At 40.4% G+C, this 24,294-nt stretch overlaps 2 protein-coding genes and 1 long non-coding RNA gene across 3 annotated transcripts; 1 reads left to right on the top strand and 2 right to left on the bottom strand.

Moving 5' to 3' along the window:
- Nucleotides 1–1,783: 1,783 nt before the first annotated feature.
- Nucleotides 1,784–24,120, bottom strand: pank4 (pantothenate kinase 4 (inactive)). The gene is made up of 21 exons (XM_086087543.1): nucleotides 23,970–24,120; nucleotides 19,193–19,552; nucleotides 13,769–13,988; nucleotides 13,334–13,416; nucleotides 12,633–12,841; nucleotides 11,477–11,660; nucleotides 11,137–11,229; nucleotides 10,293–10,446; nucleotides 10,045–10,226; nucleotides 9,866–9,947; nucleotides 8,847–8,947; nucleotides 7,522–7,677; nucleotides 7,268–7,380; nucleotides 6,297–6,384; nucleotides 6,060–6,211; nucleotides 5,062–5,117; nucleotides 4,920–4,969; nucleotides 4,709–4,813; nucleotides 3,674–3,774; nucleotides 3,526–3,594; nucleotides 1,784–3,444 (listed from the first exon to the last, which is right to left on the bottom strand). Exons 3-21 carry the CDS (start codon nucleotides 13,896–13,898, stop codon nucleotides 3,210–3,212), a joined length of 2,343 nt encoding a protein of 780 aa, XP_085943669.1. The 5' UTR covers nucleotides 13,899–13,988; nucleotides 19,193–19,552; nucleotides 23,970–24,120; the 3' UTR covers nucleotides 1,784–3,209.
- On the top strand, nucleotides 18,365–19,998 carry LOC147167685 (transcription factor HES-5-like). The gene is made up of 2 exons (XM_086087544.1): nucleotides 18,365–18,437; nucleotides 19,314–19,998. The coding sequence occupies exons 1-2, from the start codon at nucleotides 18,387–18,389 to the stop codon at nucleotides 19,617–19,619; spliced, it is 357 nt and encodes a 118-aa protein (XP_085943670.1). The 5' UTR covers nucleotides 18,365–18,386; the 3' UTR covers nucleotides 19,620–19,998.
- LOC147167686 (uncharacterized) lies at nucleotides 21,037–24,109 on the bottom strand. Its single transcript, XR_015096326.1, has 4 exons — nucleotides 24,079–24,109; nucleotides 23,970–24,004; nucleotides 22,339–22,491; nucleotides 21,037–21,683 (listed from the first exon to the last, which is right to left on the bottom strand). It is a non-coding gene; the product is annotated as an uncharacterized LOC147167686 (long non-coding RNA).
- Nucleotides 24,121–24,294: the final 174 nt, after the last annotated feature.

The raw sequence follows: 24,294 nt of genomic DNA on the forward strand, positions 1-24,294 counted from the left end.
AGTTGGGCAATCTGAGAAATTTTGTGAATACCAGATATAGTAAAGGAATTGGGATCAAACCTTACTGTGCATAACAAAAAAATCCCCAAAATGTTCACATGAGTAAAAAGAAAATGAAGCTTCATGAAGCACTTGCAATATTTTTTGACTCCTCTAGATGGTGCACTTGGTTTGAAGATCAAGGCGAGTGCAAAGGAAATTGATTTAATTTCTACTGCATCTTTAACCCAAGAGCGCCGTCGAAAGGAACCAGAAGTGCTTCATGAAGCTTCATTTTCCCATCACGAGCTCACACCCTCCCTCAAAAGCTTAGAATGGCTTAGGTAAGCCACAAGGTGGCAGCAAAAGACTAAACGAAGCTCTTCAACTTGCTTCGACATTGTTCTTTGACGCCAACAAGACAAAAGTCTTGGCACCGAAATGCCACAAGATGGCGACGTGTTTGTTTGGCCTGAGCACAAAAACAGCAAATGCTTTCCAGCAAATGCAGAAGTGTTTTTCGTGGTCCATATTCTGCAGAATTAAAATGGAATAAAATGACTCCCCTATAGATCATTTTAACACATTATCCAGGTGTGAACGGTGAGTTTCGAACTTAAAAACACATTCGCAGCGTACTCACCCGCTCATGATGGGAACTGTTGGTGTCAGAATTTGTGTATGCGAGTGTGTGCGGAGCCAGATGAAGAGCAGGGAAGACCCCCCGGTGGGCCTCCTCGCACATTTGCAGCCCGCAGCTTCTCAGCAGGCATCAAACGCCTCATATGGCGCAGTGTCAAGCTTTAATACCGTCGATGAACTCGCTTGTGATCCACTTTCCCAAACGCACACAGCAGAGATATTTATTTTTCTCGGCCTTTTAAAGAAAAGCCAATCAGAAGAATCACAATGAAGCAAATGTGCTTTTTATACATGATTACAACACAAAAATGAGATACACAGGTCACGTTTAAGGCGCTTATGCCACCTTAAATTGTTCCTTGTCGCCTGAATGAATGAAAGGAAGCTCCCTGTCCAAAATCATGAACACAAGCGTGTGATCGTTATGACAGTTACTTTCCGACCCGCCCCATCATGGCGCAACACTGCCACCTTGTGGACGAGGTGGCTCATGTATCACTTCCTGAAAGTCCACATTTGACATGTGGGATTCTCAAACTGTGGAGACATTTTTCCAAGGACCTCCCCATAATCCTGATACCAATTAATCATACAGTGAATATCAAAAGTCTACACACCCCTCTTCAAATGTCAGGTTTTAGTCATATTTAAAATGTGACCATATAAAATAATTTCAAAGCTTATAGCCTGTCCATCTCAAGTGAAAGAAAATTGAGGGGAAAAATAAAGAAATATGCAAACCCTCAAGATAATCTTTTGTTGCATCAATTTCGACAGTATGTATTTAGATTAGGGGGTCTTAATAACAATAATGCCAATTCCAGATCGATCAGATTGTGATGAAATCATACCATAGATGTTCAACTGAACTGTTCATAATTCCCTCCACAATTCAGTTATACAGATTATAGGTTCATAACTATGGTGGGAAACACGTCATGATTTGTCTAGTTTCATTTTTATATTGCGGTGCGTAGACTTTAAATAAATAAATATATATATATATATATATAACCATTGTGCTTCCCATTCATATGAGATCTTTGAATTGGCTCAAAGCTAAGATCAAGAGGAGTAACTGATTTAATACTGGGGGTGGGGGGGGGGGGTCCATGTGTAGTTAAACCCTTTTAAAAAAAATTTTTTTTAATGATACAACATATTTCAGTTCAAATATTTATTATGGATCGACCCAGACAGTTTGAGAACAACTGATTCAGTTTTACAGTAGAGTGCAATAATGCGCAACTGTGGAGCCTTGACGGGAGTTCAAATTCCTTTTTTCCATCAGCCCCAAGGCACATTAAATGCACTTTTGAGTAAGAAATGCATTGGGGGGGGGGGGGGGGGGTTGATTAATTCGTAGGAACTTCCTAAATCCTGAGTGACACTAAAGCTGGATTTACGCTGCAAGGTTCACGTGACGCAATTTCAATTAATTTGCTCTCAAGTGACATAAGTGAGACACGTCATAGGAATGTGAAGAGGAATAAAGGCATTCAATCGGATCTCAGGCCTATTCCAAATGTGGATTTGTGCCAGACGTCAGTCGATGTGCTTTCAAATAAAAACATCCGCTGTCAATCGAAATCACAGTGACATCGACAAATATGATGGAAATAAAGTCAATTGATGGCACGTCCATTATTAAACAAAATACATAAACAATTCAAAAGAGCGGACCAATAGTTGGCATGACTGCCTTACAAGTTTGATTTATTTGGGAATGCTCACCTGTCTTCTGGGTTTGAGCCATGATTGGTCGTTACCTACTTACTCAGCACAGGTGATGTCATGTTCAGGCGACAGCAAGCGGAACATTTAGTTTTTAAAAGTATTCATTGTACATGAAAAATAATGAAGTTATCAAATTGATCTTGGACAAAATATTCACTTTTTACTGCTGCAAAACGGCGAAATGCGTCAAGTACCGCTTTTGGTTGGTTTGGTTTGAATTTCATGATTATAAGAACAATTCAAATAGACGCTGATGACTTCATTCAAAAGCTTCAACCAAGTGTTTTTTTCCCGACAGTTTAAGATGTTTTGTTACACGCAGTAATAAGACGTTGTGCTCTTTGTGGAGTTCATAATTGCCACACTTGATACGTTTTTATTCATACAGGTACAAAAAAAAAAAAAAAAAAAAAAAAAAGTATTTTCCTCACTTCAAATGTCAAATGGGTTTTGTGGCTCCTTTAGTTTTTTTCTGTGGGTCAAAATGGCTTAGAGTATTTTACCCCAATGCAAAAAGCAAAGTGTTGATTCTTTATGCTTCTCGGTTTGAACTACTTTACCACCATCTTGTGGCACGTATATGCAATTACAACTACCTGCTGTGAGCGGATCAATTGTGCGAGTATCCCGGTAGCTCACTCTCAATAAACAGTCTGGAAAATAAATATGTGAGAGGCAATAAATTGGAATTGGGCACTTGGACCCGCCGTGTAAATCCAGCCAAGTGAAGTAAATCAACCAAAACGTTAAAACACTGATTGCTTCTGAAATGAACGTAATACTTTCCTGCGCCTGAAAAACATTCATCCTCCTTACATTCATTGAGTTCAGACCAAAAGGTCTCCAGGCGCTCACACGGCGTTGGCGTGGGCGCCTCCGGCCGGCGCCTCGTACTTGAAGACCACGCTGAAGAGTTTGCCGCCCAGCCGGTCGGCCAGCCAGGAGTTCTTGATGACGGCCATCTTGAGGCTCTCGCAGCTGAGCGTGGCGTAGTAGTTGGTGTGGATGGCCCGGCCCATGCCCTCAATGATCACCAGGTCCGTGTGACGCTCGCGCACCACCATGGCCAAAACTTTGTCCAGGCGGCTGGAGGCGACACACGCCACAAAAAAACGCGAGAAAAATGTTCCCGATCCATCCGCAAATTCTTTTGATCGGCATCCCTACCTTAGATCCAGGCAGGGAGAACTGGAGCCGCTCGGAATCAAGGTCAACCTGTCGTCCCTCAGCCCCGCCCTGAAACAAGATGGCAAGCTGAGGATCTCAAGCGAGTGACGAGATGAAGAGTTTTAACGGCGTCGTTGCCGGCGCTCACTGAATGACCGGATCCATGGCGGCGATCCTCTCCGTCAGAATCTGCAGCTCGCCGTTTGTGACGTCGTTCAGGGCCGGACCGGAGTTGCTCGCGAGCACCACCTTCACCAAGGTAACGATCAACGACAGTTACAAATAGATTTGAAATATGAATGGTGGTCTCGGTTTCATAAAAAGATCAAATGTACAGACGTAATAATTCAATGAATTCACATTATCTATGACATTTATTAGCATTGGAGTAAACAGACTTTACTGCCTATTTCATTGAGCCAAATTGTTACTTATCCACCACACATTTTTATGCTAACCAAAACAGCAGACCAACACTGTGAAAAAAAGGATTAATATTTATTTACTTTAAAAAATCTAGTTTTTCACTTAAAAAATTCAAAGTCAATTTTACAAGGAGAATTTTGAGGACATTTACCAGTTCATTAAAAAAAAAAAAAAAGTTACTGCTACTACTCTACCACATGAGCCATGCCAATCCTGCTATGTGTTAGCATATTGATGGTGTCAGGCAAAATCCTTGTAACTCCGAGAGACCCGTTTTTGGTCTCATTTTGGAAACACCAGCAATGCACTATAGTCACATACACAGCAAGAGTGGCATGGCTCAGGTGGTAGAGTGGCTGTCTCCCAAGCTGAGGGTTCGATCTTCAATGCTTGAGTAACTTTTTGTCAATAAACTGGTCAAATGTACTCAAAACTCTCCTTGTAAAATTGACTTAGAGTTTCTGAATGAAAAAACTACTACTCTTTTTTTTTACTTCTTCTTTTTTTTTTTACAGTAAAACTGAGATATTTAAACAGTCTCTCGGACAAATTCAAATGAGGAGTCTTGGTTCCTTAATGTGGTGCGGCCATTTTGCTGCAGTTCTCCACTATTTTGCTACATAAAATGAATGGTGTGTGAAATATGCCAACATTAATGTTTAAAATCATGTCAATAAAGATCTAAATAATTAGGAGGTGCGTCCCAATACTTTAGTCCAAGGTAGCATACATGAGGGGCCCCTGGCCTTGGCCTTACCTCGGTTCCCCGAGAGAGAAGCTCCCTGACAAAAGGCATCACTCCTAGAATGATGTCTACGCCGCTATTATCTACGAAAAACAAGGCACACTTGTGAGGACGCCCCTGTAAGACACAACCAGGATGGATTGCATTCAAGCACACATTGCCGACCGAGCGAGCATCAGCAAACAGGACCGGGCAGAAAAATGTCAATGAGCAAACAATTGACCTTAAGTCTTTGGAGCCACTGGTCGTACGAATCCACGAGCCACGGCCGCTCTAAGGAAGAACGAAAAAAAAAAAAGACAAAAATTGGTGATGTGTGCCAGTTTGTCTTTTTTTCTTCTTCTTCTTTTTAATCACATTATTACCTTCCAGCTGCCGTTTTGCTTCCTCGAAGCCAAACTCGGGGTCGGATTCCAGGACGCTGCGCATGAGGAAAGGTAAAGAAAAATGATAAAGTCTGCGCATGAGGAAAGGTAAAGAAAAATGATAAAGTCCCTTAATAGACACTTCATTAGGTACAGCTGAACAGTGTGTGATTCATTCTAAGAGATACGATTTCCATCCAAGTCAATTATTTCTCATCATTAATTAAATCTCAATTAAATGTACAGGTGAGGTTTTAAGTCACATTTGAACATTCTTAATGATTAACGTCGGGTATAAAGAGAGGTTAAACACAGTATACAGTCATTTCTGGACTATAAGCCGCTACTTTTTTCACTTGCATTCGACCCTGCGGCTAATACAAAGGTGCGGCTTATCCATCAGACCACAAGGGGGCGCACTATAAAGTTAGCGCAAGGGCGTCAGGCAGAGCAAAACAAACCAAGTGAGCCCAAATACAGTAGGCGAGACGGAACGAGAGTGAGGCAATTTGCACCATCATTACGGAAAAGAAAGTAGCGGGAACCCGGTGCGGTAACATTAAAACATCTGCGGTTTACAGTCGGGTGCGGCTTATAGTCCAGAAATTACTGTAATCACAATGTAATGTAGTGAACAGCACAGAATAATAAAACTAAAATACTTTAAGTAAACATTGTAGGCCAACAGATCAACCAGAATACTAAAAAATAAAAACACATTTTTAAAAAAAACTAAAATAACATTTTTAAAAAGCTGTATAAAATCTCTTGAATCTCAAATCATCTCTTCCTATTGAAGTGAATTGAAATGCCATTAATCCGTTCCAGCATCACATAAAACATTTTTAAAAAATTATACTAAATGTTTTTAATAAGACAACTAGCACGAAACACAATTACAACCAAAAGGTAATAACATAATTTAATAGAATGTATCAAATTAAACCATTTGTGCCTCATGATTTCGTCCTTCAACTCCTCATCGGCAGTGCACTCACTCAGACACGGCCTTGGCTCCCCAGTCGAAGACGTTCCCGGCGAGGACGCCTCGAACCAACGCAAACTGTCTCTGCTCCCATTCCAGCGACTCCAAAGACCTGACGGCCTTCTGGTAGTACTTGAGAGCACCGTCGTTCTCCTTCTGCTTGATCTGAACGCGCATGCGAGAAACATGAGATTCAAAATGCACGAGTGAAAGAGCGCAAACATTTGTGGAGGACAAACTGCACACCAACCTTGGAGTAGGGATCGGGAAAGTTGAACTCGTTTAAACAGTGCTCCCTCGTGTCGAGCAGACTTCTGACCGTGAGAGAGCCGTAAGCGCTGCGTGACGAGAAAACGTTAGCCATCGGCAAAACACAAATATAAGCGCATGTAGGGCTGCGCAAATCATCGAAATTTAATTACACTCCACAATTACAAAATTGCTATAATCATAAACAAAATTAAAAGATTATTCATACTAATTTAAATGTATATATTTGCATATTTAAAAAAAAAAAACAAATTTAATAAAACTTGTTTGGTCCAAAAGAAACTTGCATAATTAGTGTTTCAACTAAATTTATTTGTCTTAATATTTTCTACATTTAAACAATTTTTTGTTTTGCACCAAAAAACAAATGATCACCCTAATCGTGATTTTAATTACGTATTACGTATAATCGAGCCGCCCTATGCATGTAGTACTTACACATACCCATGCATAAAGAAAGTTAAGCTATATCAATTGGGGGGGGGGGGGGTAATATTCTTGAAATAGAATTTTAATAACTGTTGGTGGATTATTTAGTATATTTTTACTCTCGATTTGCTATAATTGTACTGCTTGTCGGTTATCACTGGAGTGAAGTGGAGATCGTTGAAACTTTCTTTAGTTTATTTTGTTAAACTGAAAATAATAATAATAATAATAATAATAATAATAATATAGTTTTTTCTTTTTTTGGGTGAAAATCCATTACTGGTAATTGCAAAGTTTCAGGACAGTTAGTCAAATACCCATTCTAGTTACTATAGAAAATATGTGTGCTAAATTAAATTAATTAAAAAAAAATAATAATAATTACAAAAAAAAATCCTTGCTTTCTTTCAATAATCATCCCTCTTATAATCTTTACTAACGAGCCCACGCAAAGCACGTAGGCGGTCCAAAGCAGATCAACTAATAATAGCAAAGATTGAAATCGGTGCAGAAGTATCTTACAAGGGTTGGTGTCGCAGGGTCTGAAGCTTGTGTCTGTACTTGTGACGGAACTTCTCGGCCCGCTCCGCCGACTCGGCCATATCGGGCTGGCTGGCCACTGCCCGCTTCACCACCTAAACGGAACAGCAAGAACACACGTCACAGGTCCAAGATGGCGGCCGGCCTTTTTACAGTGACCAACCTACGACAAGTAACAAAAAGACGCCCCGGCTAAATGTGCGACGGTGCGTTTTTGTGTTGAAAAGTGATCTGACCCCGTCGAGGGCCTCCTCGAAGCAGTCCAGCCAGTATTCGCGGGCCGGGGCGTCCTCGGTGAGGTCCACCGTGTCCGGGATGTAGGAGGACGGGTCCTGCAGCAGATGGAGATTCACCAGCTGCCTCTCCAGACGGTCCATCTCCAGCATGTCGAACTGGAACGCGGCACGGAGGAGATCGATTAAACAGCAGCGTTAGAATTGAAGCGAAATGTTTTTGAATACGACGATCATCTTGAAGCCGTAAATTAAAGTTATTGATAAATAGAAAATAGTCTGGCTGTACAGTACAATATAATGTTGATTTTTCCAATGAATTCAAGTTTATTTAAAGCTTTTTTTAAATAACAACATGGCTGCGAGCAGAGAGGAGCTTGTTTGCAATATCAAACAAAAATGTTGGCAACTTAGCGACTTATGATGTTAAATTTCTGAACATTTCAAAGGCGAATTTATTAAGACCGCATTATCCAAGAGAATCACATGACCTAAAGATGTTTCTTTTCTCATATTTAATATTTTTGGTAGATGTTTGATGCTAATTAATGCTGGAAGAAAAACTTGTTGGGGGGGGGGGAAACGAACTTGTTTTTCCATAAAAAAGCAAAAGGGGTAATAAATAAATAGATAGATGCATAAATAAAAATACAAATAAATAAATAAATCAGGTATGAAATTGGTTATTGGATTTTTTTGAGAAAAAAATGGTAAGATTTTGTTTTTAAGGCTAACTAAGATAGCAATGCCGACAGAAAAACCATTCGGCGCCAGTTTAATGGCCTTCCTATTCCCTCGCTATGACGAGTTTGCCAAGCCTCCCTTAAAGTGTGAATAGTTTTAAAATTCTAATGTTGCTCAAAACATTGCCCGCAGATAACAAAGGCTTTGTGACATATTATTTTGTTACATTACATTTAGAAAAACAGCAAAAGGCAGACGAAAAATGCTAAACTGTTAAATGCTAAACGCGAACAGCCATGCTGCGCATTAGCATTAGCATTAGCATTATCATTAGCATTAGCATTAGCAAGACAAAGTGACAGGCGCAACTTTCTTGTCTCCAAAACTCAAAACATGTTTTACAAGACGCGGCGCAATGAGGTGAGTCAGCAGCGTACAAAGGCGAGGCGAGGCGAGGCGGAGGTACTTACGGGAAACTGAAGAATGTGTGGAGGAAAAAAAAAAAAAAAAAAAGAAGATGATGATAATGAGGACAAGATGTGATTTCATGATCAAGTAAATCAAAAGATGTCAACTGATGGAAGGAAAAGGGAAGGTGATCGTGGCTGCGGTTGTTTGTGCTTCCCGCGCGTCGCAAGGCTCACCGTTCCGCTCCGTGGCCGTTGCATGGGATTCATTTCCGGAGAAATACTCATCAGGCCTGAGCTGCCCGCGTAATTCTCACCCCAGCTGTACTGGTTTGGGTCTGGAGCGAAGAGATGCAGTCTGGTTAGATGACATACTCCACAATTTTACAAAATATTGCTATTTTTTTGAGGAATGCCATGTAAATAACAACACAAGGATAAAGATCAAAGCAAGTTTTCTATACAGTTAACACACCCACAATTATGATTATGTTTGCAAACAATTTGGGCAAAACATTTTTTAAAGAAGAGTTTTGAGTGTTGATGGAGTATTTGATTTGATTCATCTTTATCAGACAAAGTAACCACTGGCTGCTTTCATGTTGTACTTTTTAAGTGAAGTTATTGTGAGTGAAGCATTTTTTGGAAATAATATTTCATTAAGAAGCATGTCATTGTTGTATTTTTTTATTTGTATTTATGTCTTAAGAAATTAAATACGCTCTCTTTTTAAAAGATGTCACCGTCGTTACATTATCACCTATCTTTAAATAGTTACGTTAGTAATATATAAGATAACATGCCCAATTAAAATGCAAAATTGGATTTATTTAAAAAAAATTATATACTTACAAAAATAAACACTGCAAGTCAAACTGTGCAAAGGATCATATTTAACGTGTTGTTTAACTCTTTATTTATTTATTTCATATCTGTTGACCAACAGCTCAATAGCAATGCCTGATTTCAATTGGTTAATTTGATGTCATTTATTTATTTTTACTTCCTTCGATTTCAAGTTATTTCAGTGACCACTGTGGATTATTATTTTTTGATTAACAGAGGGGTACAACAATGACTACATGCCCATGTGTGTATTTAATTAAAAAAAAAAAATACAGTGAACAACTTTAGGCTTCTGATTGACTTTTTGTATGGACTTTTTTTTTTTGGCCCCTGAGCAGGAATGGAGATTGCTTCAAAAAATAATACCCATTTTGTTATAAATTCCAAGTATTGGGATGTGTCAGCCTTACTGTCTTCCTCCGCTCCTTTGAGAAAAGCCCCGATGGCTCCCAGATAGCCTTCGTGTCTCAGGAACAACGCCTGCACCTCGCCCTGCACACGCACACACACAAAAGTGTTCCCTTGTAAAAACGTAGCTCGCAATCGCAATCTGAATTTCTGTCTTCGGGTTTGACGACGTCATCGTTGCCTTGGCGAAGAAGTTGATGCTGTAGGTGATGGTGTGCATGGTGACCGGATGCCCCCGAATGAAGAAGCCGCCGAAGTAGACGCGCGGCAGCTGGTGGAGTTTGGCGTACAGGCAGGCCAGCTGCCCGATGTCGTTGCTGATCATGTGCAGTAAACTCTTCGCCATGTCCTCTTTGGAGAACTCTGAAAACACGCCGGCCGCGGCGTTAAGTACCCGTGCGGTGGAAATGATTAAGCCCCGCGCTTCACCTTTGTGAGCCGTGGCAGACTTCCCGAAGCTGCTGGCTATCAGGTCGCCGGTGAGGCCAAGGGAGCCGTAGGATCCGCCGTAAATGTCTTTGACCAGCATGTCCACGCTGGTGTGCTGCCCCTTCGAGGCCAGTTGGAGCAGTTCGTCAAACCTCTGGCAAGGGGGGAAATTTGGACTTTGAACCAAATATCGGGAAAATAAAAAAAACAAGCTTTTTGTGCTGGTTTTGCTAATAAACGTGATAAACAGCACAATGCTGTGAGTTTCTATGCTAGTGCATGCTAGTTATTGTTAGCAGGGTCATAATGTGCGATAATATGCGCACCTCACTCGACCTCTTTTAAGCCAACTCTGAAGTCATGCGTGTTGTCTTTTTGAGAATAAAGGGCCTTCATTTGAGGTCAAGCTACAGACTGCTACGTTAGCTTAGCAAGACTGGTTTGTCAATAGCATGTTGCTATTTAAATGTGATGCATTATTATTATTATTATCCATTGGTAGAGATCACATGTTTGTGAATTGGATTCAAGAGCTTCTATTGTGAATTTGAGTCCAAATGTTTGTTAAGAAAGAGCACCGAGTGAAAATGCTACATCGGCTTAGCTAGCTAACCAAATGACCAGTTAGCTGCCCTATGTCTACAATCAAAAGTATTATATAGCGGTATTACCAATTTTTCTGTGGGAAAAAAAATCAGTTTGTTCATTTGACAAGGAATACTGAGTAAAGATGTAGACTGCTATGTTAGCTTAGCTAGACTGGCTAGCTGCTATATGCGGTCACTGGTGATTAAAAGTAGTGATTGTTTTCATCTTATAATCGTGTGCATAAGAAAATAAATACCTTTGTTTTGGTGAGTAAAGCCCCAAGGCCCCAGAACGTCCCCCCGCCTATCGAGCTTCCTCCGATACGCTCAAATTTGTCCTCTGACTCCACCTGACAGCAGGACAAGCCAGTAAAGTAAAGATATGCTGCATGCATAATACTGTGTTCAAACAAATTAATCCATCTGTTTTCATTCATTGCACGGCGCTTCCATTTTTGCTGTGCTGTCTACTGAAAGTGACGTCAAAGTCCCTTCGGGCTCGCATTGCCAACGTCACGGATCACTTGTTTTCTGTCTTTGGGTCATGTGATGGTTGCAATGCGAGCCCAAAGGCACTTGGCACAAGAGTTTGTAAACCTTGACGATGGAGACGCCGGAGCCGATGTTGACGAGCAGGTAGGGGAAGATGTCCGGCTGGGTGGTCTGGAAGCGGAACTCGGAGTCGGCGTGCTTGGCGTACACGAAGGCCTCGTGGGGGATGTTCCTCAGCACAAAGTTGCAGCCCTTGATCAGACACGTCATCTCGTCCTCCTTGTCCACTCTCACACCACAAACAAACACTTTGGCTTTTTGCATAAAGCTACCACACAATAGAAGTGAACCAATAATTGCAAAGATGACGTGCATAGAACAGGAAATGGAAACATAACAGTAACCAAAAAATAAATTTAAAAAATGGACGTCTGTCTTGACTGCTGAGACATAATGACTTTTCAGAATTGAATATACAGTGGTGAACTTTCTCTTACACATGTAAATCAGTTCAGAATATTAACTCATTTGCTCCCCAAAACGTATAAATGCGTTCTATTTTAAATATTACCATGCTTCCAAAGACGTATTTATACGTTTTATGTTTTTTTTTTTATGCTATAGCATACAGAAGGCTTTGATGCAGCCTCTGAACTGAAGAGAATGGTTGAAGCAATGGTAGTTATTACAAAAAAACGGCCAGCAGGTGGCAGCAGAGTATAAGAGATCAACCAGGGCCATGTTGCAAAAAGCTATTTCGTTTTGAACAGATTTGTGAATAATGATGAAGTTTAGCTATATTCTAATGCTACAGAAACGGATAGAAATTTACTTTCTAGACACTCTCATCTTTCTTATGGTATGTTCCGTGTGTTCATAGCAATAGAACACAATATTCTGTTGACCTTGCAAAATCTGTCAAATTCCAGTAAAATATCCAATGAAAATGGTTGGGAGTGAATGAGTTAAAACACGGAATGTACGAATCCTAACTTCAAATCCTCAACCAGGGTTAATACCATAATATGAACCCCTTCTATAAAAACTAAACAAAAGCGAACCTTGTCTTGAAACTCAACTTTCAAACACTAAGCCTAACTTAAAAAACAAACTCTACCCTGGCTTGAAACTCTATTTTTAAAATCAACGCACCACTGTAATATTTGCTTGTTTTTGCACGCGTACGTGCATCAGAAATGTTATGTAAACAGCGTCTCTTTAAGTTTTGAGTGTGTAACAAACAAGTCATCAATAGACTCACTTGAGTCTCAGTTTCTTTTCCAGCAGTTCTTTGAATTTGTGCGCCCCACCACCTGTGGCCTTGATGACTTTGGTGTCGGTGTTGACCAGGTGGTCTTTGATGAAGTCCAAGCAGGTTTCGATGTAGGCATTTTCAAACTTGATGAAGTGCAGGCGCGCAGTCACCTCCTCTTGAACCGAGATCTCATAAAGTTTGTCGCTGGCCGCCTCCTGGGAGACAAAACAAACTCAAACGTGTGTTCATCATTTGAGAGGCACGACCTGTCGTGAGAGGCCAACCTTAAGTCTTTATTTATTTATTTATTTATTTAACCCATTATTTGAAACACTAACCCTGACTTGAAACCATAACTTTTCAACCCTAAATCTTGTTTGAAACCCTCGCCGTCTCAAAATATAAAACCCCTATTGCTCTCTTCAAACCATGGAATGAAAGTTAAATTTCAACACATTAATTTAAATCCAATTTTGAAACTCTAACTTGAAATCGTAACACGGTACTGTCTTCAAACCCTACTTGGGATAACTTTTCCCGAATTAATTTTACTAATGTAAAATGGTTAAAATAACGAACGACTCTTTATAGAGGAGTAACAGCATATTATTGACAAACGTGAAATACATTCCCAGGACTTTGCGGTCAACAAAAACGAGGTCAATGCGCTAATAAAGTTTGAGGGTGTAAGAAAAAGCAATTATTACCTTGCCAGAGTGGTCGAACGAGCGAACTTTGGCCACTTTGTGCTGAACTGTAGAATAGTAGGCGAGTTTGGTGAGAGATCCACCTGAAGATAAGAAGTGTAAAAGCAGAGATTGATGCAACTTACGAGCTGGAGAATTTTCTCAAGTGATCTGAATCGACAAGATCAACAACCCAGCTACTGGCTTCAGATGCAAACCTCTTATCCGCCCTCGGGTTGTTTAAATTACTAGACACATTGGGCGTGTTTGTGAGTACATTCAAAAGAAGCATCTGAATGTCATCCTGATGAGATTGTTCTGATAAAAAGGCAGCCTGTTGTCCCATTGACTTTCACTGATACCCTCGGTCCTTGAACGCAACACCACTTGCTATTTTGTTTACATTTTTAGTCGTACAGCGTTAAGGTGAAAGTAAACGTTCACATTTGCATGTACCTATGTCTATGGCGAAGCACTTGGCGTTCTCCAAATTGCGGAATATTTCGTCTGGAGGTAGAGTGATGCTTTTATCCATGGTATGGTGATGGCTCGCGACGCTGCTGTCAGCTTGGCTACATTCCGCCATAGTCGACGACGTGCTGACGTAGCCGGACAGGCGTACGACCACTGAGCCAATCGGCGAGCACGCACGGCTTGGTGGGCGGGGTCTCGCGAACTAAACATGAAAAAGTGGTGCCAATAATTAATATTGTGAAATAATTTTTCCATTCAAGTAATAGCATACCGTATTTTAATATTTCTTCTTCTTTTTTGTTGTTGTTGCAAAATTATCCTAAAGAGTATAATTATAAATACTAGTCTGTACTACTGTCAAACACTAGAGGGCAGCAGTGTTTCGCAAGAAATAAGCAAATATGATATATTTGAATACCGGAAAGGGAAGAAAATGATGTTGCACATGTTTAAGTCATGTTTTATTCATCCCTAAATAATGAATTAGCCATCTGAGTTTGATCATGATGATGCGTCAAAGCAACACATAGAGGATATCAAATAGAAGGGAACACAAATGTGTCATACAAAAACGACTGTTAAACGCAAAATCCATCCTGTAAAGCATTTATGCACACTGTAAAAACCAAGTCAAAGCGCAGATTTACTGGTATTAAAACGACACATTGGTCTTATATTGCTTTTCCAAAAGTAAAACAGTATATAGGCCTACTTCCCAAAAAAAAACAAAGAAAGAAAGGCAGAAGTAGAAGTCGTTTACGATGCAAACGTGACCAATTAGTAAACATTATATTCTGGTATGTGTCTACTAAGGCCTGCAGGGGGCGCTATGGGACGGGACCTACTATTTGGGGATGCTCCGAGGGAGGGGGGGGGGATCATCCTCTCATCTCATCGTCACAAGAAGACGCTACTATTACTAATAACTAGTGAAAGGCAAGATGTTAACTAGCGCAAGTTTATAGTGTCACTAATCATACTAGTATAGCACACAGTTGTCATCTCACACATAGTTTATCTCACTAGTGATATAAAGTGGTGCTACTAGTGAGAACAAAAAGCGTGCTACTAGTACATGGGTCTTAAGATGACCTTAATTGCGACGGGGGACTCACATGAGCTCCCTGTGAATGTAGTGACAGTATAGAGAACCGAATATTATTATTATTATATGTGCAAGGATTATAGTAGAAGAGCTGCAATGACTACGATGGACAGTTTTGACAAACAAACAACACTGCAAACAATCATAAACATAGTGTACCTAATATTGTGGGTGATATATATATACACATGTCGTTTTTAGTTTGAATAAAAAACTCATCTGACAGTAGCCAAGTCGCATTAGTTGTTACCCTTTTGTGCATGTTCAGCGTCATTTAAAAGCACGGCACTAACAATATAAGAGTAAATAAAAGCATTTGAGTGGTGGTGTAGGCCGTCAACCAAATCTCCCTGTGAAGTGTGCCAAATCCCCTCAGGGACGGGAGGGGAGGGGAGGAGGGGCGGTGGAGGGGCGGTGGGGTGGTCTGTGTTTAGGGTGGTCATAATGTTAATCACACCGCATGCGCTGATTGCACTGTGACTCCGCGCCCGAGACGTTCCCACACTCCTCACATGATTGAGCCGGCGCCCACTCAAGAGACATGTGCCTCGTTAAATGCTAATTCGCCCTCATTCAAGGGAAGCCCCCTGCCCCCAGACCACCGCCCACTTGTGCCTTCCTCCTCCTCCTCCTCCTCCTCCTCCTCCTCCTCCTCCTCCTCCTCCTCCTCCTCCTCCTCCTCCTCTTCTTCTTCTATAATGGCTGATGCTTGATAAAGGAAGAGAGAAATTCGGGCAAATATTTTGACTGGATGTTGTCTCGTTCAATAAAGAGGCTTTGTTGGTTGAATACTTTTTTAACAATTATTTTTATATATATATTTATTGCCAATCAATCGACCGATTAATTTAAAAATAATTGTCCTTTACAGTATTGTTTAACTCTACAATTAAGAGGGGAAAAAATCTGCTGTTTTTTTTTTTGTTGCCTATTTGAAAAGCCAGTTAAATAAATCATCCATCATTGCATCCAAAAAGGAGCTCTATTTAGTAACTACAACTGATTTTAACATGTTTATCCCACTTTTTCAATGCAAAAAATGATGACAATATTTAGAAGTCTATAGAATGAATACAATAAATTGAATACCGCTAATCATGGTTGTGTTGGATTTTGTTGACTTTATGGACGGACAATTCTGAAAGTTACTGTCGATATCTAATCGCCATCGATGAGGCTTGTGTAATTCAGACACCACATGGAATACTTTTGGGCGACGGGTGCGGACGGAATATTTTTATATTTGCTGTCGATTAACTATTAGCTAAGCTAATGTTGCTGCTCAGTTCAAATTTTTCTTCCTTGGGGGACTGGATGCCCCCAACCCCCCCCCCAGGTGGACGCCAATGGACCTCTCGCCTCACCCATTCGCACGCCACTGTCAGGGTTCTGTTGTATGTGAAATATTTTAGAGTTTTAGCTTTTAATTTTGAAGTACGTACATCACAGCCCATACTGGCTTGAATATTCAAGGAAGAAAAGATTTTTTTTTTTTTTTTTTTTTGATTTGTTTTCTTCTTGCATTAGCTGTCAAATGTTGACTTGTATCCATTTGTATCATTTAGAATGAAACACTTTGTGAGTCCTATATGAACAATTTATTTCCTTACTATCACCGCATAAAATAATTATAAGGTGATACATTGAAAAACTGCCAATTTTGTGATTTTTACTGTTTTTTTTTTTTTTTAGCCATTTCCAGAAAATGAAGCAAAAGAGTATTAAAGTTTGTGTCGGCTGGGAATGTGGATTATAATGAACGATCCGCTTGATGTAAACATCTAAAGAGGCCCGGCGGCGGCCCCCCCCCACCCCCCTCCCATTTTGTCTATTGTGCCCGGGGGGCTGTGAGTCTCTCTCCTCGGCTTTCCCACACCGGCTTCCATTCAGCGCACTTGTGCGGGACAAAAGAAGTGTGTCTGCTTGCACATCACATTGATGACACACAGACTCACTTTACAGCTTCACTGCCACCGCTCCTCAATGGCAACTGGCCAGCTTTTTTGTTCAAGGGCCAGCAGGAATTCAGACGTGCACGGGATTCCCAGGACTTGGCCGGCATTCCCGCCGACTGTTTACGCTGGTCGTATTCACCCCCTCATTAACTATGAAAGAGAATCCCGTCACTCACTGTGGTTAATCATATAATCATGTGTGAGAAATGACTTTTTATTGCATGTGGCAGACTATTGCGAGGAAAAGTGCCATTTCATCAACTGGACACGTGAATCTCAGTTTGTTAATGAATTAATCAATAGACTAGGCAACCACTTTGTCGTGGGAAACTATCCAATGTAGCTTTCCATTATTCTAATTGTCAACAAGAAAAAAATTGTCTAAAGAAAAAAAATTCTAATTGTCAACTAAACAAACAACAAAATTCAGCACATTTTGGGATTATTTTTTTCCACATTCCCAAAATTCCTTTGTTTCCCACAATTCCACATTTCTGCAGGGGAACCCCCCCAATTCCATTGATATAAATGAGACTCATCTTTCCACAATTCGCAACCGATTCAAACCTTCCAACTTACAAAATATGCACAAAATTCAGCACGTCTTGGGAAACAATTTTCCTCATTCCCCAAATTCCAACTTTGGGAAAACAGATCCAATTGAAATTCATTTTACAAATGTATCTCATAATTTCACATTTCTCAACCAAATCAAGCCATTGCAACGTGAAAATGTTAAATGAAATTTAGGACATCTTGAGAACTATTTCACACTTCCCAAATTCTCCACATTTGCCATATTGCACATTTTCTGTGACATTACCTAATTGCTGGAGACATTTGATGTAATTAGCTCCTCCTTCCACATTTCTTAATCGATTCACATGATTCTAACTTGAAACTATTCAGCTCATTAACCGTGGAAATGAGTTTTCACATGACCACAATTCCCAAATGTTCACAACAAACTAACCAAATAACTTCTACTTCCACAGTTCTCAAAGTGATTCAAATATTTCAACTGTTCAATCATTTCAAATGTTCAGTTTCAGTTGAGCATTTTTCACCCCCCAATTCCAAGATGTTTCAGTTCAGCATCCATCCATTTTCTATTCTGGGATTTGACATCAAGCCATGCTTCACAGACATGAAGCTCGAACCCAGAGCTGTGAGGCAGACGTGCACTTTACAGTATGTTCACTAAATGGAGCAATCGAATTGTGGCACAGAAGCGTGCCTGCCTGGTCAAAGTCTTTGATGGCAGCAGATGTGCACTCCTCAGGATCACCAATTTCCCACATTCACACAGAGCTCAGGAAGACAACCCCCCCCCCCCCCCACACACACACACACACCCCTCCCTTGGTCCAGCTGCTCCCCTGAGATGTAACTATTGTCTCCCTGTGCTGCTCTCTGATTGGCTGCCAGTGTGAGAAAGTGTTGAGGCCCACATTGACATGAAGATGCGGGCCTATAAATAGGACGGAGGCGCGAAGGCAGGAGAGAGCACATTGTGCATGGACAGCACACGCATCCAGACATGGCACCTGTGATGGCCCTGCAAGACTCTCACATGAATCTCACACACAAGGTACGGTCAGCAGCTTTCCACCAATCTTAGCTACAGTCATTTGTTCATCATCACAGTTCAGTTTAATTAACAGTTTTAAGTGCAAAAAGTATTTGGATGCAATCTTTTTTTTCTTTTTTTTTTAAAACCGATTGCTTTTTAAACGTTCATCTCCGTACAATTGTATTACACTTGCACAGTTCAGTGTAATTCAAGTGTAGTTTGACATTTTTAGATACTTACAGGGGGTGCAAAATAGAAAAGAGAAAACACGTGCAATACCTATTGAACTCTTAAAAAATCGATAAAACCGGGGTAAATTACTTAAAAAATTATTATAGAAATTATTTTCTTCAGTTTTTTTTAAATAATTAAAATACTTATTTAACTTGTTGTCAAATAAAAATACATTTAAATCTAAATAACAGTGAAAATACATTTTTGTCATTAAAATTGTTTAAATTAAAAACGGTAACAAATTATTGTGGTTTTTTTTAGATTTAATTATTTTTTAGTAGTACGTGTTTTCTTTCTATTTTTTTTCTATAATTTTATACCTAATTTTGCAACCCCCCTATAAATCAAAAATTAATAAATTAAATCGAATTAATCTAATTCTAATCGAATTAATTAAAGAAAAAAGTCATTATAATTGAAAAAATAATAATAAACAGATTTAATTTATTTTTACTGTTTAGATTTGTTTTTTCAATATAGGCTATTGTTTTGCACCCCCTGCCTCGTTTTTAACAAACACTTAACTTGGGGCTACTCACCAAATACCTTCTCCTGTATTTTAATGTTGATTAATATGATTTTTTTTTTTTTTTTTGTTGAAGTGGTTTGAAACTTCCACATCCTCATCCTCATCCTCATCCTCATTTGTTCCCGTTGCAGATCCGAAAGCCTCTGGTGGAGAAGTTGCGACGAGAGCGGATCAACAGCAGCATCGAGCAGCTCAAGTCTCTGCTGGCTCCGGAGTTCCTCCAGCAGCAGCCCGACTCCAAGATGGAGAAGGCCGACGTGCTGGAGATGACCGTTTGCTTCCTCCGACGGCTCCAGTCGCTCCGTCGCGGGTACGTCAAGTGCGCCAGGGAGGCGGCCCAGTTCCTCTCCGAGGAGCAACTGCGGTCTTCCTGTGAGGAGAAACCGAGAGAGTTGGAAGAGAGCTCGGCCAAGAGCGCCCCCTGGAGGCCCTGGTAGACCGTCAGAACTGCGGATCAAGTTCAATTCGCCTTTTGTGAAGGCTTACGTGTTGTTGTGCAGGCAACTTTTTGCATTGTTGTTCTTTTTTGTTGGAAAAAAAAGACTCCTGTTCTTTGTATTCAAGGGTTTATGTGTGCGGTAAATTGAATTATTCCCATTGGGAGTGCGTTTACTGTATATTTGCTATGACACCGTTGAATGGTGTATTTGTAAATTTCCTTCTACGAAGGGGCAAAGGTCATACATGTTGAGCATGTTTCCGATTCACATGCATGTTTTAGGATGCGTGCTGATTCCGAGGAATGGCAGCACGCGCGCACAAACACACCTTCAGTGAAGGTGTTCAAATGAATGTATTGCTTTCAAACCAAGGCATTCGCATTAAAGCAATCATGAAAAACAGCACATGCTTCTCTCGTGATTTCTTTTCTACTTGTTTACTTCCGTCCATGTGTCTTTGCGCAGCGGGTAAATTTGAGGCCATAATTATTGCCTGACTGACATGGATTGCGATATTTGGCAGAATAAAATTCTGGTAACCAATTAATCAGCTGAATAATTAAAATATTTGTTATATTGAATAGAGTAAAATATTTATTTGGTCCTTTAATGCTAATAACAATAAAGATATGAATTACAGATTACTGTTTTAAAATAAAAAATATTAGAAATAGCCTTCATTCAGATGCAGTTGTTGATGTTTGTCAAATGTTGCTGCCACAAATGGAGCTTTACAAAAGAGAAGGAAAAAAAAATCAGCAAAATTCCACACTTGGCGGACTTTTGTTATTGTCTTCGTCTTATTTGTTAATGTGGAAAAAACAATAACAATCAGAAAAAGAGCTAGCATTAGCGGATGAAATCAAACATGACAAAAGGAATACAAGCATGAGGGGAACATAGAAGGGGCGTGGCTGAGCCAAGATTCGAACCCAGTACCACTCCACTGTGAGGCATTCTTGCTAACGAGTACACTTGCATGCCCACGCTCAGTTTTGAAAAGGAAAATGTTAGCAACAACTCTGTCAAGCATTTGAGTCATTTTCCACCTACATGTGATAAAATAACCACACTTGTCGCTTGATTACTAAATGATGTTCTCCCTACTTATGTTATTAATATTAGTATTGTTTTAACGATTATTTTTATGTTTTCTGCACAGAGCTGCTTTTTAAAGACATGTATTTTTCCTTTTGTGTTTCCTGACTATGGGCTAGCTTTGTGACTTGTACACAGCACAATTCACCTCACAGTTCTGAGGTTCTGGGTTCAAATCTTGACCTTTGCTTTCCTCCCACATCCCCAAAACACACCTTAGCTTTACTGGAGACTTGAGATTGTCGCTGGGTGTCAACGTGCTTAACAGACGAAATGAAACAAGTGAGGCGCAAATACATTGTGCATTATTTATTCTTTCATTTAAAAAAATATGCATTAACACAAAACAACACTGAAAGCATACAACATATGCATAATGCCAAAAAATAGCAGAGCCCCTTTTAAAGAAAATAAAAGGTAATGCAGGTAAGCCCTTGAAACAAGGCAGGACATATACAAAATATGCGCTAGGCCACATTTTCACATAGTTTAGTTTGACTAAGCACATTATGCTCCGAAGGCAATCTAAAAAAAAGATTGCAGCCTTAAAAAAGTGAAAATAACTGAGTGGTTGCAAAGAAACACAACCATAAGACACTTCGTGTGGAAAAAAAAATATAGCAGCAAAGTCTTCAAAGTTCCACCACCGACAGCCTCTCCGACTTCTTCAGTGAGGCAACCGAGCATCGCGATGAGTCTCTGTGGAGTCGATGATTGGCGAGAGGCTAGCAGCAAAGCGGCGCCAGGTCCTCGTCCGCGTCAGGGAAAAGTCGCAGGAGTTCCCGGGCGGGTTTGGAGTAGCCTTGGTGGGAAAGCAGCGTCCTCCGCAGCGTGAGGAAGCACTTGGTCTTGTCCAGAAGTTCGGCCAGCGGGAGGCCGCGCTGCAGTACCAGCTCCTCCAGCAGGGTGCGCAGTTTCTCCACGCCGCCGCTGCATTTCCTCTCCAGCGTGTGCAGCTTGCACCTGAAGAAGAGAAGTTCATTCTTGTCATTTTACTGAAACATACGCCTAAATAAATAATAATAAATAAACAAATCTAATTTTCGCACATTACGTATTCACTAAACATAGAAAAATAGAGGAACCAAAATATTACAAAAAGCTGCAACTACAACTGGAGACTGTTCCTTATATTTTGGTTCCCTTATTTCGCAAGGGTCAAATTATTAGGAACAGCATCCTTTGCAAGACAAATTTTCAAATTTTATTTCAATTTACTACACTCATTAATAGCAGTTTCTAGTATTTTAGTTCTATTATTTAACTATGCAAAATTCAAAATATTAGGAACGACTTTCATTTATATTTCAAAATATTAGAAACAGCTTAATGGTTGTTCCTGACACTTTAGTTTAAAAGTAAGTAGTTTAAAAAAAAAAAGGGTGGGGGGGGGGTAAACGATCAATCAGTCCTAATTCAAAATCAAGTTAAGCTGTCCCTAATATTTTGGACTTCCCATGTGGTCAAGGGAAAGAAAATAATAGTTAGCCATCATTCAGATTCAATTGCGAATGTTCCTAATATTTTTGACCCTGACATTGCTGATCAAGGGAACCAAAATATTGGGAATGTAATGACTTTAAACTACACAACTTCAGTGTACCTAATAGTGACTCACCTAAAGAGCTGCTCCTTGATGCTGTCCTGAAGTTCAAGGTCCGCGTACAGAGACATGATGTGTTATGCTTTGGAGTCCAAATGAGTGCGATGAGACGTGCCGGTCGAGCGTGTCTCATTTATGCTCTCCGGTGGCCAATCAGAGGCCGACGTGCTGTGCCGGGGGGGGGGGGGGGGGGGGTGACAATGGCGTGAATGGCGTGTCAGACGGAGCAGGTGGGCTGCACGCCGGTTCACGCAAGGTCAGTGGGAAAATGTTCCTCCTTGGGTGGACACGACCCAAACCGCCGACGCCCCCTCCATGAGACCCCCAGTGGACAGATGAGGCCCGAGCGTGAGACGCAAACATGCGACTGAGTCTCACATGAAAACCTTCAAGAGAATATTTATGAATGGATGCTTTCCAATTGTGTAAATAGTAACGTGTCCATTCATGAAATAGCATTTAGAGTAAAATGAAAGATGACATCACTGATTTGTCACGTGACACTTCCATCCTTCAGCCTTCTATCCATCCATACTTCTTAATTCGTTCTTCTGTTTCTTTCATCCAGCCTTCTTTCTTTATTGCCGTCATCTTTTCTTATCATACTTGTAACCATGAAGCTATCATTTATTTTACCTTTCATCCATTATAATCGTTCATATCGCGCATGTTCCTTTCTGGTGCTGATTGTTGCCATGGTAACACAGCCCTGTGTGTGTGTGTGTGTGTGTGTGTGTGTGTGTGTGTGTGTGTGTGTGTGTGTGTGTGTGTGTGTGTGTGTGTGTGTGTGTGTGTGTGTGTGTGTGTGTGTGTGCTTTAAGGCCGTCGCGTGTTTCCCACGAGCGGATGGTGGGTGCCGGGCAGATGGCGGCTGAGTCAAGTGGCCCCCTGGCCGATCCTGGGAATCCGGCCGAGGCTTTAGTGGGAGTAGACACACTTCTATTGTTCTGGCCGCCTTTCACCAGTGTGGGAAGTCGTGTGTCACCAAGGCTCCCAGATCCCAGCATGGAAGGGGTGGGGGCACGAGGGGGATCAGAGGATGGCATCGTGGCACTTGGGCATGTCCAGTCATGTGCTGGGTGGAGGGCAAGATGAACAGATGGACAGATGGAGCAGATATGGCAACCAAAATGAGAACTGTTTACAATATGTAGAACGTCACTACATACTGAGAGACGTTTATAATTTTGGTAATTTGTTGTTGTTTTTGTTTTGAGGTTCATAAGTGGGGAAAAAATCAGTATCAGTCAAATAATAATAGTAAAATTCAAGGGAAAATATATTAATACAAATAATCTGCATATATAAAATTAACATTTCACATCTTGATAATGATGCGTTTTAAATGTAACGGAATTAATACATTTCGGATTCATACCGTCAGCCCTTTTTCTTTTCGGATGTTTGTCCGAAAGGAAAAATTAATGAATAAAAACAAGGCAAAACCAAATTTACTTGCCTCATCTTTACAATACTACAGAGGCAAAAAAAAAAAAAAAAGGACACTGAAATGAAATGACAGGTAATGAAATTATGAACATTAACGTCGCTGTGTACATGTGCAAAATAGGAAGATACTTCCGGGTTAATTTAGCACTGCTACATCGAAGACGTCATATCAGAACAATTAAAATACGGAGTCTTACCAGCTGTCACTTAGATGTTGCAAACAAGCTCAATGCTATAAAAAAGGAAAACAAATATTACTTTATGTGGAAACTGGAAACCGTAGTGTTTTGCCAGTTATTATGATACCAATAGCCTCGATGGTTTCTGTTAGCTTCGCGGGGTTGTGTGCGTCTAGTTTTATGTTCCGGGGTGTTACGATAATTAATATCGTTTCCGGCATTTACGCAGGTTATTGCTCATTATTATTGCTAAAACGATTTTTAAAATTGACAGAATGTGTCGTTGTCGGGTGGATAATTGTTATATTAAAATATTTACAAATAAATAAATAAATAATAATCA

The sequence above is a fragment of the Leptonotus elevatus genome, chromosome 10 (genome assembly GCF_054856555.1).
Source record: "Leptonotus elevatus isolate MCC_2025b chromosome 10, RoL_Lele_1.0, whole genome shotgun sequence".
In the NCBI taxonomy this organism is placed as follows: domain Eukaryota; kingdom Metazoa; phylum Chordata; class Actinopteri; order Syngnathiformes; family Syngnathidae; genus Leptonotus; species Leptonotus elevatus.

What these genes read in the sequence shown, in the direction of transcription:
- LOC147167685 (XM_086087544.1), top strand. Translation starts at nt 18,387, where the DNA reads ATGGCACCTGTGATGGCCCTGCAAGACTCTCACATGAATCTCACACAC. An exon ending in ACATGAATCTCACACACAAG is followed by an intron (nt 18,438 to 19,313) that starts GTACGGTCAGCA and finishes TTCCCGTTGCAG; the next exon opens with ATCCGAAAGCCTCTGGTGGA.
- pank4 (XM_086087543.1), bottom strand. Translation starts at nt 13,898, where the DNA reads ATGGCGGAATGTAGCCAAGCTGACAGCAGCGTCGCGAGCCATCACCAT. An exon ending in CCGGCGTCTCCATCGTCAAG is followed by an intron (nt 11,230 to 11,476) that starts GTTTACAAACTC and finishes TCCTGCTGTCAG; the next exon opens with GTGGAGTCAGAGGACAAATT. An exon ending in CTTTACTCACCAAAACAAAG is followed by an intron (nt 10,447 to 11,136) that starts GTATTTATTTTC and finishes CCCCCTTGCCAG; the next exon opens with AGGTTTGACGAACTGCTCCA.